The 16268-nt window shown below is 44.9% G+C and overlaps 1 protein-coding gene across 1 annotated transcript; it reads left to right on the forward strand.

Moving 5' to 3' along the window:
* The first annotated feature begins 3202 nt into the window (after positions 1 to 3202).
* On the forward strand, positions 3203 to 6808 carry LOC140510841 (xaa-Pro aminopeptidase 3-like). The gene has a single exon (XM_072619716.1). The coding sequence runs from the start codon at positions 3267 to 3269 to the stop codon at positions 4788 to 4790; it is 1524 nt and encodes a 507-aa protein (XP_072475817.1). The 5' UTR covers positions 3203 to 3266; the 3' UTR covers positions 4791 to 6808.
* Positions 6809 to 16268: the final 9460 nt, after the last annotated feature.

Raw genomic sequence — 16268 nt, forward strand, 5'->3', positions numbered from 1 at the left:
CACCTTCCGGGTAGAGGCAGGCCTCCAGGCCCCGCCCCTCAAGCGCTCAGGCCACGCGACTCTCCCCTCCTCAATCCCATAACTCCCTTCCCGTCCCTTGGATTCTGGGTCTCTGACTTCCAGCCCCCTCCCTTCTCCCTTGCTTACAGACCCTCCCCCAGTGGCCCCGCCCCCCGTCCTCAGGCACACCCACCTCCCTCTCTGGTCCGCCCCGAGCTCTCAGACTACTCCAAGCCTCTGTTCTCGGACACGCCCCTCGCCCTCGGACACGCCCCCTTCCCCTGATCCTGCTTTAAAGTCTCGCGCACGAGGCGGCCTCCCGGACTAACGTGGGCTGTGTCCGGGCGGTTCGGGCCGCCCTTCCCCTTAGACCTCGAGCTGTGGCCGAGCCCCGGGGCGGGGGCAGGCCGGCCCAGGCCCGCGGGAGCTCCGGGCACGGGCGTACCAGCTGTCAGTCACCCCCAAGACCCGCGCCTGGAGAGGCCTCCCGGGGCCTGGGCCTCTGGAGAGGTGGCCATCTAGGCTCGCCCCTCCCTCGTGTCTACACCGCGGCAGGGCCGGACTGAGCGGGCAGCCGCTTCCTAGGCCGCCGGCCAGCCCAGGCACGGTAACCACGAACCGCATTTATTGGGCTCTTTGTTTGCGAAGGACCGTGCGAACGTTCCCGGAGGAGCTCCGCGCTGTTTGTTAGCCCCATGTTACAGCTGATGGGAGTTCATCACGGCCGCCAAGTGTCTGAGCCGCGGTCCCCCCGGCTCCGGTCCGCCCGGCACCGGGCCAGCGCTCCGTCTGCACGCCCCCGAGCCTTGGAGCCGAAAAGGGGATGGGCCAAGACTGGCAGGGATGCCCTCGGCTTTTCACGTCGCCACGATCTCTCCCGTACCCTTCCCTGTTCCCCAGCGGAGCCATCCCTTATAGCGAATAGTATTTTTTAAAGACGGAATAAGAAAAAGGGAAAACATCAGCACAGCTGGCAAAAAGTCCCCACACGTGGGCCATGTGCGACACCCGTGACCTTCCCCCCACCTCCCCGAAGGGGCGCGTTGGGGGCGTCCTCGCGTCTCCGGAGCCATGCTCATGTCATTCGTTTCTGATTTCGTGTACGTTGGTGGTTCTGGCTCGTCGTGGACGGCTCGGCTTGGTCCAGACACAAGTCCTGCTTTCCATTCAGATTCCCCCCTGCCTCCCAGGGTCTGGGCACTTGAGGGTCCACTAAACCCCACCCATGGGAGTCTCCATTCTGGCCACATTCCCCCTTTTCCTTATAGAAGGAGGTGTTATGCATTCTTTTACAGGAATTCCCATAGCCAACCCCAGAACGTTTTAGGTTCCTTCACCATTTACATAAGAAGAGTAATGAAATTCATCTCTGGCCTTTGAAGTAGTGGATTTTATCTAAAGAACTGTTGGCCTTTAGACAGGTTAATAAGCCCACGGCCACATCTTTGTTGATTTCTCATTTCTAATTTGTTTATTCCCCTTCCTTCACAACAAATACAAGACTTCTGGCATATTTGGTATTTTCTTGTGGAAACAGGATTCGATTCATTTCTTACAATGCAGTAATATTCCATTACATTCATGTACCACAATTTGTTTAGCCATTCCCAATCAATGGGCATTTACTCTGTTCCAATTCTCCACTACTATAAAAAGTGCTGCTATAAATATTTTGGTGTACATGGGGACTTTCTTCTTATCAATGACTTTCTTGGGCTATGAGCCCAGATGTTTGGAAATAGACAATTTCTGGGGTAACTTCAAAGGTCTCAGTCTAGGTAATCAAATAGGCAATTTCTGGCCTTCCCAGTTTGAACAGGATGATCTATAAAACCATTCTGTTGGTTTTTTAAAGTGCAAAATGTAATGTTTCCACTGAGATGCGATAGTATACAGAACTGGGGAACCTGCGGCTTCGAGGCCACATGCGGCCCTCGAGAGCCGCATGTGGCCCTCGAGAGCCGCATGTGGCCTCGAAGCCGCAGGTTCCCCACCCCAGGTATGTTATAAAAATGGATTCAATTATAGGAAGAAAGAAGTTTTTCCTCGGCTTTAAATAACAACCATGAAGACTCTGCTTTTCTGTGCGTTTTATGCAGGAATTTTGTTTTAACAGAACAAATACCCCTAACTTTTCCATCGTTTCTGATGAGATTCTTGTGTTGATAATAACAATAATAATAGTAACACTAATACACAAACTTTTATCCCTCTTGGCCCAAGTCAGTGGTAATCTGGTGATTCAATGATGAGGAGAGAGGTTATGCAAATAGTAAATTCAGGTCGCCAGACCTGGTGTGAAAAGGCAGGGGCAAGACAAGAAAAGTTCAAAATGATACCTTTTGGTGAACCCGATAGGGATAAAAAAACTGGAACATTCTCTACCTGTGGACACATGCTGTTGGTGTTTGCTGGGATGGACTGCTGGAGGAAGGAGCCTAGGTGTCTGCTGAATGAATACAGAAACTCAGGCTAGTAGCACTGGACAGCCTTGGCAACTAACCCCGTAAGGGACTTAGATGTGACCAGTAGTTCCCATAAAACCATGAAGTATACCCTAGCCAAAGAACCACCTGGGCTGTAGCCACTTATAGAATGAAATTGAATAGAAAATCACATGTCACAGGCTGAAGACTCAATGGTAGAGAAATAACATTATGAAAATGATCATACCCTAGAGCCACTCTATTGTATCAGCATCCTAAAAAGATGCCATTGTTTAAATGTCAACCTATTAAATTTACATGTTTAAGGAAGTTTTTCTCCATATTTACCCTGAAGAAAAGTCTGGGAGGGGTTTGCCCTGGAAGTGGGGTAGCTTGCAAGTTTTTGAAGGGTTGTTATGTGGAAGGGAGGTGTGATTTGTTCTTTGCCCACAAGCAGCAGAAACAGAAAAGAGGAGTCAGAGTTGCAAAGAGGAAAATCTAGGCTTGATTCCAGGAAAAACTTCCTACTAACTAAAGCCATCCCAAACTGCTGCATCAGGAGTAGGTGGGCTCTCTGCCTGGCAGGTCTTCAAGGAGATGTTCTTATTTGTTACATTATCTTGGCAAATCCTTTCAGGTATGAGATAAAGAGAGCTCTTCCAACTCTTGAATTCTGTAGTTCCATCTCCATTTACTTTCAAACAGAATCTTTCCTAAGTTCAATTTACCAATGACATTATTTATCATGGGTTTTAAGAACCATGGTGACTGGTCTCCCGGCGACGCGGCGCTCGCCTCTGCTGGCGGCTTTTCTCCCGCACGCGCGAGGGGCTGGCGGCAATGCCCTGGCTGTTCTGGGCGCCCCGGCTCGGGCCCGGCACCAGGAGAACCCGCGGCCTCGCAGGATGCACACCCTTTTTACAGAGGAGGTTCTCCCTCCAGCCTGTTCCAAAAAGGAAGATTCCGAGCCGGTATCTAGGCCAACCCAGCCCTTTTACACACCCACACCTTCTCAGACCAGGCGAGGTGACTCCGGGACTGTCTCAAGTGGAATACGCTCTCCGCAGACACAAACTGATGGCTTTGATCCAGAAAGAAGCCCAAGGCCTTGGTGGGACAGACCAAGCAGTGGTATTGCTCTCCAATCCCACGTTCTTCATGAGCAATGACATCCCCTACACCTTCCACCAAGACAATAACTTCCTGTACCTCTGTGGATTCCAAGAGCCCGACAGCATCCTGGTCCTTCAGAGCCTACCTGGCAAGGAGCTCCCCGCTCACAAAGCCATGCTCTTTGTCCCTCGGAGAGATCCCAGCCGGGAGCTCTGGGATGGGCCACGGTCAGGGGCTGATGGAGCTGTGGCCCTCACTGGTGTGGATGAAGCTTTCCCTCTGGAGGAGTTCAAGTATCTGGTCCCCAAACTGAAAGCGGAAACAAGTACCGTTTGGTATGACTGGACCAAGCCTTCCCATGCCCAGCTGCATTCTGACTACATGAAGCCTGTGACAGACGCCAAAGCCGGGAGCAGGAACAGGATGCGAGCTGTCCGCCAACTGGTACAGCGCCTCCGGCTCATCAAATCACCAGCCGAGATAGCGCTTCTACAGGGCGCTGGGCGGCTGACGTCCCAGGCTTTTGTAGAAACCATGTTTGCCAGCAAAGCCCCAGTGGATGAAGCATTTCTTTATGCTAAGTTTGAATTTGAGTGCCGGTCTCGGGGTGCAGACATCTTGGCCTACCCACCTGTGATCGCTGGGGGTAACCGGTCTAATACTTTGCACTATGTAAAGAACAACCAGATTATTAAGGATGGGGAGATGGTGCTGTTGGATGGAGGCTGTGAATCTGCTGGCTATGCCAGTGATATTACCCGTACCTGGCCGGTCAACGGGAGGTTTTCTGCAGCCCAGGCAGAGCTCTATGAAGCTGTGCTGGACATCCAAAAGGCGTGCTTGGCCCTTTGCCGCCCTGGCAAGAGCCTGGAGAACATCTACAGCCACATGCTGGGTCTGATAGGGCAGAAGCTCCAGGAGCTAGGGGTGGTGACCAGCCTCAGAGCTAACAGCATCACCAAGGCAGCTCGGAAATACTGTCCCCATCATGTTGGCCATTACCTCGGCATGGATGTCCACGACACACCGGACATGTCCCGCTCACTGCCCCTCCAGCCTGGCATGGTGGTCACTATTGAGCCAGGCATCTATGTTCCTGAAGATGACTGTGACGCCTCTGAGAGATTCCGAGGTCTTGGCATTCGCATTGAGGATGATGTGGTGGTGACCAACGACTCACCGCTCATCCTGTCTGCTGATTGCCCAAAGGAGATGCACCATGTTGAACGGATCTGTGACCGGGGCTCTTGACCTGAAGCCTGGGGACCCGTACACACACCCTAAGGATCCTTCATGGATGTGCATGTGCACATTCTTGAGTATATGTATGTGCATATGTGTATATATGCATATGTGTATATACATACATATGTGTATATGTGTATATACATACATATACATATAGGCATGCACTTCCTTGTCTGGGAGTTGGGTGGAGTCTTTACACAGACATTTTCCTTTTATATTTGGGAAGCCTGAAGAGGGAATTATTCAGCTGTTCATGAGCACAGCTCTGGAAGGAGGAGGAAGTCTACACAGCGGTAGTGACCCAGGTGAGCACAAGGTGTGAAGGTAAATGAGGTGCCCATCCCCCCTTGGCTTGAGTCAGTCAGTTGTTCATTGTCAAAGGCAGAAAAAAGATCCTACCCTCCCAGCCAAGCCTTCTGTATTCCTGCTTCCAGGGACTCCATGGTTAAGACTTCCATGTAATGTGTTTTTTGAGCATTCATCCCCTGAACTTGCCCTAGAAGCCACCAGTCATTGACCTGGAGGTGAGGCAGGGGGCTCTCAACTTCTCCTTCTCTCTCCTCTGTCTCCTGTGGGTCTTCAGCAGAGGGGATGGGGCCTGTTGTTGCCCAACCTGTGTTGTCCACAACCAAAAGCCCTAAGCTGGCCACTTTATGTCCACAACTCTGGTTGACTCTGCTGGTGAGGCTACAACCTCAGTGCGTGTGAAGGCTCAGAATTCATTCTGTCTGCTCTTGTGGCTTAGAGGCAGGAGAAGCCATTAGTTCTGAAAGGCCTCACCCCTCCTCACCTTCTCACACCTTCCTATAGCTGACCCTGTCCAAGTGGTTCCCATTCCTTGGTCGGGGCTCTTCTCTGGCTGATTATCACAGTGATGTGACAGGCCTCCCCGAGACTGCAGCATAGACTGAGCAAGGGAGACTCACTGTCTCTCCCACTGCTAAAGGCAGTGCTAATGCTGGTAAAGCCTTTGATGAGCCTTCAGCTGTCCTGGCTCTGTTTGGGGCACACCCAGTTCTGGCCTTGGTGCTGGGGCCCTGCAAGGGAGGAAGCATTGTGAAAGGGTTAAGAACCAGTACAAAAATCAAAGCCCCAGCTTCGCAAAGTGTCAGTAAAAGGGCCATGGATTGTTTAATAAACACATCAGGGCAACTAGCTTGAGAAGTGACACCCTTTGTGGAGTCCTGGAAGGGTGCCTATCTGATAGGAAGCCTGGAGAGAGATACAGAGGAAGCCAAGGGCAGGCAGACGGGCGGGCGCTCCATCAGGAGGTGAAGATAATGTTACAGAGCTAAAGTGCTACAAATTATATCCGGGCTACCCTTCCTCCCACCCCTCCTCAATGGGGCCCATGGTGGCTGGACAGCTGGAGCAGGTGTACACAGGCCAGCCTGGACAACCGAAATGTCCCTTTACAGCCCTGACCCCCACACACACGCGTGTGCACACACACTCTCTCCCTCCCTCCCTCGTCATGGCCCCAACTTGGGCCTGCCATTCCCCACTTTAAATGGAGAAGATGAGACAAGCAAGTCAGAAAGGCTTCTTTTACTCGAAGTCCTCAAAGATTGCCCTTTCTTTCTACATCACATTCCTTGTGAAAGAACACTTAGTAACAAATCTTAAACTTTGTAGCTAAGAAACTGGTCTTGGGCAAACAGTTGATACCATTTGATACTTACCTCCTCCTTCCCTCACAGAGAAACTTTCAGGTCAGTGGTGATGTGGTTCTGGGCCCTAGAGCCCCAAGTGTGCCTTCTAGCAGAACTGGGGTGGAGTGATGCTCTGGCTATTGTTTAGGCTCTCCTCCTGGGTCTGAGGCCCAGCATCTCAACCCAATCCTCTCGGATACTTGAACTGAACAACTGCTGCTCCCAAGGTCAAAATCCCGAGCACAGTCACCTCGAAGACTGTTTTATGAGGTATCTGGCTTTGCTCGGTTTGGGAATTGGGGAGCAGACTGTTCTACCCAGGGTACAGCCTAGGTACATCCCATAAAGATTCATTCTTCAGCCAGAAAAGTGTTTGATCCTTTCAATGTTCACCCACACCCCCAAGTGAAAGAAGCTCAAATATGCTTGTTTCCTAATGGCAGGGAGGGGGGTGAGGGTTGAAGGAACTGAGGAATACTACACTGACACGCAGAGAAGTTGTTACTTCAAGGTGGCCATTGCTGCTTATCTTTTTTATATCAAGAAAGAATCTGGTGTTTTTCTTCCTTGGTTTCTGGGTGAAGAGAGGAGAAAGTGTTGAGGCATCTCCGTTAGGTGGATCCCCTTGGTAATATGTTTGATCTTAAAGCACCAATATTGGTATTTATTCTAGAAAGTGCTGCCTCATACAGTCTCCCCTCTTAACTGAGAGCAAGGGTCATTTTAAGATGTATCAGCACCTATCTTCAGAGTTACTTGGTGGGTCCTTGGGGAGTTAGGGCCTCTTCAACTCTACCCACAGATAGCTCCTCTGCCATGGTGGCAGAAAGAAAGTGCATCAGTAACAAGAACGAAATCAGATGTCTCTGAGGAGGGGGGGGTGGGCTGGAGTTTGGGGGGCTTTTTGACTCTGGTCTTCAGTTTTGCCGTTTAGTTAAACTGTGTTAAAGTCAGACTGGGCCGACAAAGCCTTTGTCTTGAGGGTAGTGTCCCTTTAAGCTGCTGAGCTTGCTCAGAAGCTGTGCGGGACCTATCCTTAACCGGAATAAGAGAGAAAGGTTGGAACACAAAATACCTCATGGCTCCCTTGGGGGAAGACTGTCTTTTCTCTTATTCCAAGACCCTTCCCAAGTTCACAGATAGCTGGGTGTTCCTGACCGCCCTCTGCTACCTGCACCTGTGCTGGGGAATAGCAGTGGTCTCCTCATGGGGAAGCTGATCTCAGCCAGCATTCTCACAGTTTTGTGAACTTGGTATGAATATCAAATTTGGATAAAATGCTGTTACTTTGTGAAGACTTGCCCACTAAGATATCAGGTATTTCCCAACAAGGGAAAAAAATTGTTACCAGTGTTTAAAAATTAAACTGCAATATACTGTAAAAAAAAAAAAAAAAAAAGAACCATGGTGACTGACATCACAGAGCTTTGAAAGGGTAGGATTTTTTGGGTAGTTTTCAGGTTAGACCAGGAAACCACTTTTAATTCTAACCTGGCTTTTGCTGGTAGAAAAATCCTCTCACATCCATCAGAATGGCAAAGTTGACAAAAAAAAAAAAAAAAAGGAAAGTGACAAGTGTTAAAGTGGCTTGGGGGGTTGCAGGGAAAAGGCACATTGATGCACTGTTGCTGAATCAGTCATGGATCCCGGGAGTCTTCCCACATTAAAGAGCTTTGGTTCAGTAAGGGAGAAGGCAGCATGTCAGGCCACTGAGCAGGGCATGAGAGGTTAGGCCACTAATCCTTTGCTTCCTCACTCTACCTGCTACAATACAGGTACCTTGGCAGGGTAAAATGGGAATTCTTGGTAGGATAACAGATTCTGAAAGACTGGTACTTTATGACACTTCACATTCTATATATTCACATTTTATGATCAGTGCCAGTCTGCTTCGGAGCAAGGAATGGATGTAATATAATAATACAAATAACCCCACCTCCCACTTAAGTTGTCTGATGTTTATTTCTGGGCTTTTCCCATATTTACTCATGGACAAACTCTTTCCAGTAGAATCCATGTAAGGTGATAATATTTAATATAAATTTTGGACTTTAATAAGGGCTAAAGCTTGAATTAAAAAGAGTCTGGACTTAATAATCTCTTTTGTTATCTTAAGTAAACATAGAGAATGCCTTTTGGTATGTCAGCAAAGCAAATGGGACTGACTTAGCAATTCCCTTAGGAGACCCTTTTCCTGGCATCTTAGTGATAAGGAAAAACACAGATGTCCTGGGTTGTAATTTCAACTTTGTCAACTCTGTTAAGGTACCCTTTCTTGTGTCAGCAACTTCAAGGACCTGTTTAGGACAGGATGTCCGCCATTAGAGTGGTGGGATTTTCTCCTTATCATATGTCACAGAGACATATGCTACAGGGAGGAAATTTACACAGCCTGGAATCATAAAACCCAGCTGACACTACTTTTGTTAACTGTCTTACTAAATTTACAATCTGTTCAATTAAGAGCGTTCCTTTCTCACGGTAAAATGTATTTAAGCCAGACAATTTCTGTACTGGGTCAGCCAGGTCTTGATCCTGGCTCCATAGTGCTATGTTACCATTTTCTTTAAAAGGGAATTAATAAATAATATATGCCTTTAGCCTGTTGCCTCTACTTTCCATCAATCAACTTTCAGGTCAACAAGGGCTTCAAGCATTCACCAATAAACTTCAGATCAAGGGAAAACTTAGTTACAAAAGTTTTGTTGAAATTCTCAGAGGACCAATCAGTAATCGCTACTTCCTGGGAGGGGATTAATATTAGTTCTAAAATTCCTTAAGCCATAGACAGGCATATATTCTCTCTTTGGTCTAATCCTATAGGTTAAGAGAGTTCATATCTCTTTGGAAGGACTCCCGATTTTATGGATTATTTTTAGTTAATTTGACTGCTTTCTCTATCTCTGTTGCTATTTCACATTGGAAATTTAACTCTGGATTTAATGATACAAATATGATCAATAAGCATCTCCTCCCACGAGAGGATGATAGTCTTTTTAATACATGCTACCACACACACACACACACACACACACACACACACACACACACACACACCCGCCATCAATAACTCAGTTTATTATCCCAACCTGGAAAAGTTGGGCCATATTCAAGGAGTTTTTTGTCTACTAACAAAATTCTGTTCATGGTGCCAAATATATTTTGGCATCTTTTGAGCTGAACCTGAGAGTGACTTCTTCAAATGATTCAGTTACTGTACAACAGAAAATGTACTTGATTTTGAGTCAGAAGGACTGACACCCAAATCCCACCTCTGCTCCTTACTACCATGAGTTACCATGGGCAAATCATTTCACTTCTCTGGGCTACACTGTCTTTAAATGGGAAGGCAGTAATTTGCTCCATCATTCCCCTACAGTACAGCTAAGTGAAATTCGAGGATAATCCACATGATTCTGGTACTAGAGTAATTTACTTATCCCACCCCCAAATAGTAAACGAGTTTGGAGAAGTTCCTAGTGAGAGTAGTGGAAAGGGTGGATTTAACGTGAAGGACTCCCTGCTAACATCACTTGGTGTGACCGTGGGTCATACTCTCATACACAAACATACACACCCCAAACAAAGTTGAAGCAACCCTGAAGCCATATGCTAGCCTGTCCTCCCCCCACCCCAATTTTATTTTAAAGTGGTTGACACCCTTTTTGGGGAAGGAGCAACCAAGACGTAATTCAGCAATTTAGGAGAAGCAACATAGCAGAAAAGTAGCAGATGAAACGCAGCACCAAAGCAACCCAACAGGAGACGTCAGTATGCCACAACTGCTGGGACACAATGACAGCTTTGGAGGTGTTCTCTGAGCTTTGAGTATTCCTTTTTCCCAGTGGTGGCTCAGGAATGTGTGTGTGTGTGTGTGTGTGTGTGTGTGTGTGTGTGTGTGTGTGTGTGTGTGTGTGTGTGTGTGTGTGTGAGTTTAATGGTGAGGGGAAGATGCTATTGTCTAGTTAAATGCTTTTGTGTTAAGTTAATGTCTTCTCTGATTTTAAAAAAGAAAAAGGAAAAACATTGGCTAGGAGCGGCTGAGCTGCAGTGTTGAACACATGTTGATCTAAAGAATGACTTTCAGTGTTTCAAATCTCCAGTTCACCTTCAGAACATCGATAATATGGAAGCAGTTTTGACTAATGAGAGCTATATAGTCTTTCAGTAGTATTTTCTGTGCAAAGAGGACACTCCATCCCAGTACTCTTCAGAACTGGTGAAAAAAATAAAAGTCTTAGATGGGGTTAAAAACTTAAGAAAGACAAAGAGTAGTTTCTAGAAAAATGAAGTGGATTTTTTTAAAGCACATTTTATTGACTCCTTTTGTCTTTACATCACAATCATTTCCCACTGCATTTCTCTCTGCAGTATGAACCCTTCCTTGTGAAAAAGAAAAAAAATATGCAAAAACATTCTTTTTTTTTTTAATGTATACATTTTTATTCTTAATCATAAAGATTATTCCCTTAAGTTAATGGTACATGATCCTCAAACAAAATTGACCGGGCTTAAACCTGTTTTAGGACAATCCAAGGCGGTCTGTGTCCTTCAGATTTATGGTCTCCATGAATGATCAACTAGACCGTTAGAAAGGAATTTCTTTTTTTTTTTTTTTTTTACAAAAACATTCTTGTGAAAAAGAAAAAAAAATAAGAAAAAAAAAGAGGCTGTATTTGACAGTGCGCAGTAAACCATATGCTGATCTCACAGTCCTACTGTCTACCCAACCTGGAAAACCTGGGTTATATTCTCTACTGTGAGAGAATATTTTATTCTTTCTTTTTCAGGACCTTCACTAGTTTTTCCACTCCTGAGGAGGAACATAGATCACATCCATCCCACATAGTGATAACTTGCAATACCCCAAAGCTGTTAGAGGTGGAATAAGCCTGGATTTGAGAGTAGGAAATGCAGATAGACAGAAAGCCTTGAAGCTACCCAGCTGGAAGCTAAAGTGAAGGCTCCCTGAATCTGCGGTATCAGGGACAATACAGAGATAATCCTTCATGAAGAGGAACCCTCAGTCACTTGGTAGTACCAGGATTTTAATTCAAACTGAATTTAAAGAGCATTTAATTGTCTACTTTGTCTCACGGTCTATGTTAGATACCAGGATACAAAGACAGAGACAAAATAATTTCTACCTCTAAGAGCTTACAAACTACTGGGTGTAAGGGGAGACACACAAAGAGATAAGTAAATATAATTTGCAGGGGAAGGAGGACAATAATAACTGGGGGGAATGGGAAAACCTCATGTAGAAGCTGACCTGTGAGCTGAGTCTTGAAGGAAATTAGTGATACTAAAAGGCAGAGATGAGAGAAAGAGTATTCAAGTATGAGGGATACCATCCTATGCAAAAGCTCGTTGAGTCCTGTGAAACAGCACATAGGTCAGTTTTGGCTGGAACAGATAATGAGAAGGAGAATAATGTGAAATCAGTCTAAAAAGACAGGTTGGAGGGAGTGTGAAGGCTCTTAAATGCCAAGGGAGAAATTTACACATTTTATCCTAAAAGCAACAAGCAGGGGAATGATACAGCCAGACCCATGCTTCAGGAATATCACTTTGGCAGCTGTGGAGGATGGACTGGAGAAGAAAGGCTTAGGCAGGGAGAACAAATCAACAAAAAAGGAAAAGGACAAATGTTGGTGAGGCTACGGAAAAACAGGCTCACAAATATGCTTTTGATGGAGCTGCAAATTGGTATAGCCATTCAGGAAAGAAATTTGGAATTGTGCCTATAAATACACTTTGACTCAGCAACACTACTGACTATGTGACTGTGCCACAAAGAGATCAAAGAAAGAGATCAAAAAAAGGACGCATATGACAAAAATATTTATAGCAGCTCTTTCTGTAGTGGCAAAGAACCAGAAATGAAGACATGGTTTCAGAGGAGCCTGGGAAGGCTAATATGAACTAATGCAGTAAATGCTCATAAATGAGCAGAACCAGAAGAATAATTTATCCTGTAACATCAACATTGTAAATACAATTTTCAGTTTGGAAAGACTTAGGAATTCTTATCAATGCAATGATTAACCATGATTCCAGAGTACCAATGATGAAATGATACCCATGTTCTGACACAGAGATGATGGACTAACATACAGAATGAGATATTATTTTTGGATATGGTCAATAGAAGAATTTGCCTTGCCTGACTATACATATTTGTTAAAAAAAGTATTTTGTTTTATTTTGTTTTGTCTTCAATTGGAGAGAGGGAAAGGTAGGAGAAAAAAATGCTTGAAAGCTGAAATGTTTGTTAAAAATTTTAAAAAAGACTTTTATGAACTGATACAGCATAAACAGAACCAGGATCACAATTTATACAAGGGCAGCAACATTATAAAGACAACTTTGAAGGACTTAAAAAACACAATAACCAAACAGCATTTCAGAGAACTAGTGATGGATCATGCTACCCACCTCCTGACAGAGAGGTAACGGCCTCAAGATGTAGAATGAGGGATGTCTGGACACGCCCAAAGAGGGAACTTGTTGTATTTGACTGAGTATTTGTTAAGTTTTTTTCTCCTTACTCTTCAATGAAAACAGGGGGAAGTATTAGATAGAAAAATAACTGCCTGTTAATTGCCCCCCCACACAAAAAGCCATCCCACAATAAATGAAAATGCCAAGAAACCTTTACAATGCCTGCTCCCTTCATACCTCTACAATACTATTGCATTACTCTCCCTTTTGTGATAACACTGGATTGCAGCCGGATTTTTTGACTGTAAGTCCACCTTCAAGTGGTCAGCATGTTCCACATCCAGAACTTGTTGCAGGACTCATTGCTTAACTGATTCTTGTACAAATGGAACCAAATGAATTACAATATCTCATATATTTGATTTTTGTTTCAGTGTGCAGGTTGGTATCAGTGTTTTGAGATTCCTGTAGTTGATATGAATGATAACCAGGTGGTGGGCCCTCTCTAGGTAATGATGCCAAGCCACAAATGCCACTATTAAAGCTAAGAGCTCCTACTACCATTGTGTGTGTGTGTGTGTGTGTGTGTGTGTGTACGTACATCTCAGTATGTGGAAGTACTATTACACATCGGTGGAAAAGGGTAGATTTATGATCAGCTTAGGCAGGGGTGGAGAACCTGCAGCCTTGAGGCCACATGTGGCCTTTTAACTGAGTCCAAGGGCCACACTCAAAGATGTAGAGGGCCACATGTGGCCTTGAAGTTGCAGGTTCCCCACCCCTGGTCTAGGAGAAAATGGCTTCTGTTACATATTGGGGGATGTCTTTTCACAATGAATGGTTGGTGAATGTTGAAATATCTCAAGATGGAGGTACATATATGCAAATATGTTTTAGTTTCCTAAAGATGTTTTTGGCCATGGAAGACTTTTGGATTTTGTAACAGTTTGGTAAAAGACTCTTATCAAGATCAATTCAGGAATCAAGTGGTTGTAGTAATCCATGAAACTACAGAACTTCTGTATGGTAGCCACTTTGTGTGGGCCCATCCTTACTCTCTGCAAGCTCAAGATGTACCCTGAGAATCTCATACCCTGGCTGAACTAGCATTTTCCAGATTCACATAGAGCTGGTATTTGTGGATACAGGCCAGTATACTGCAGGCTAGCTGGTTGTGCTGGTCATGTTCCTGGGAGCATACCAGAATGTCATCCAGGTCAACCCATAACCCCATAGCCCAGCAGTTGTCAAAAGATGATATTCATGAAACTCTGGATTATCACCCGGATGTTACATAGTTTGAGTGGCATGAAAATATACTCCAGCTAGTCATGTGGAATTTGAAAAGTATTTTTCTCATTCATAGGCTTCCCATAGACACATCAGATTATAATAAACACCACTGTCCAGAATAATTGGTCCAGAATTAATAGATGGTACCAGTTCTGGGCAGTGAGGACAAAAGAAGAACATATTGCTCTTCACAAAGCATCAGAGCCCCTTTGGGAGAATTCGTTCCATACATTTATCTCCAAAGATTTCTAAAGGACAGGGATTTCTGATTCTTTCAGGAAATACAGGGATGGTGGCACTGAGCCTTTGTACCACTTAATATGATGAATTCCCCATATCTGCTATGTGCTCCAGAATGGTAGGGGGTTAGATACAATTCTGGGTACATTAATAATGATCTCTAGTGGATTCAGTGTGACTGTGTATATACAGTACCATCTAAAATACACCTCCAACCCTAAACTTCCGGTTCCTAGAAATGGATGATATTCAGTTTTAGGAGTTCACGGTGATTTCCCATCCAGTCTTCAAAAGACAAATCTCACGGGTAACAGGACTTGATGAGAGTGGGGCCAGTCCATGATTTATTTCACCACTGGCATAACTTGGACATATATGGGGTCCTTTTTTTGGCCAGAATTATAGCTATGAAGTTTCTGGATGTCCTTCATTTAAAGGAAAGCCTAGGACTAGAGCACCTGAAAGCTGTAGAATCCAAGGTTCAATGACAACTGCCCTGAGGGACAGCCTTCAAGGGACAGGGATTAGGAAGAGGCATTTGCACTGGTTAACTCCCTACCAAAGAATCTGGCAGGCTGAAATACAAATAAAGGCCTTCGGTTTGTAACCTAAATGTTACACATCTAATGGTGCCAGTTAGTGAAATGGAAGATGCTGAGCTTTCTGGGACTGGAGGATCATATATTCAGAGATGGAAAGTACCTTTAAGAGCCATCAAATCCATTTCCCTTGCTTTACAACTGAAGTAAAAAGGTAACTGAGATGCAGAGCAGTTAGATGACTCGTCCAGGGTCATACAGCCAGTAATTATCTGAGGTAAGATTTGAACCTACATCTTCTCGAGTCCAAGAGCAGCACTCTATTCACTAAACCACACTGCTTTGTGGAACAGGCTCTGTGGGAGGAAAGCGGAAAGAAAAGAGGCACTTTGGGCAGTAGATAGGTGGATCTGACAGAGGGTAGGAAAAGGGTATAGGCACAACCATCAAACTCTATGGGGAGCCAGAGAATGAAGGACTGATATAGAATGTGACCTGTGATGCAGACCATGACCTGTGATATATGCAAAAGAAACAAACTTGTGGACCTGGTATGTATTGATATCTCTTGCATGTTTCTTCTTAATTTTTCTAGATGAGTGGAAAGGACAGCTGTCAAATGTGGAAAAATCTGTGCGTTTACCATCTTTTCTAAACCTTACAATCACTCTGTAAGTTAAGCAACGCAATTCTTTTTCTCCCTGCTTTACAGATGGGGAGACTGAGGCTCAGAGGAGATAAGTAATTTGCTCATGGTCAGAGGTGGGGCTTAAACCCAAGTTTTTCTGACTGTGAGTCTAATACTGTATCCACTACGGGAAACAGCCATGCCAAAGACATAATCCACTTTTACAATCTTGCATAAATGTTTGTATAAAAGGATATCTAGATTCTATATTTGGATCAAGTTCTGTTTGCACATCAATAATTTTAAGATTTTTATATAGATTTTCAACAACAACAAAAAGCCCTATCCCAAAGTAAAAAAGTTTTGTACTATCCTGATCAATAAACGTATCTTCTATTTTCAAAATGATATGTGTGTGATATTTTTTTGGCAAAAATCTATCAACACTTAGGGAACAGTCTTAAGACTGTGGTATTCCCTGGCAGGATGTGAGGTTTGTTTGCACTTCTTCCAATGCCTGTGTTCATTTTGATGACTTTAGATGAGGTTAGCCATACCCCCATTTGTACAAACTCCTCTCAGTTAAATGGTACTGGAATGCTGGGATCCAAAAAAGAGGGCCATTCTGAGGGATGACCAGGTGTCCTAATCAAAGTCAGAAGAATTCCTCAGTGCTCAAGTACAA

Source organism: Notamacropus eugenii, chromosome 6 (assembly GCF_028372415.1).
Source record: "Notamacropus eugenii isolate mMacEug1 chromosome 6, mMacEug1.pri_v2, whole genome shotgun sequence".
NCBI lineage: Eukaryota > Metazoa > Chordata > Mammalia > Diprotodontia > Macropodidae > Notamacropus > Notamacropus eugenii.

What these genes read in the sequence shown, in the direction of transcription:
- LOC140510841 (XM_072619716.1), top strand. Translation starts at nt 3,267, where the DNA reads ATGCCCTGGCTGTTCTGGGCGCCCCGGCTCGGGCCCGGCACCAGGAGA.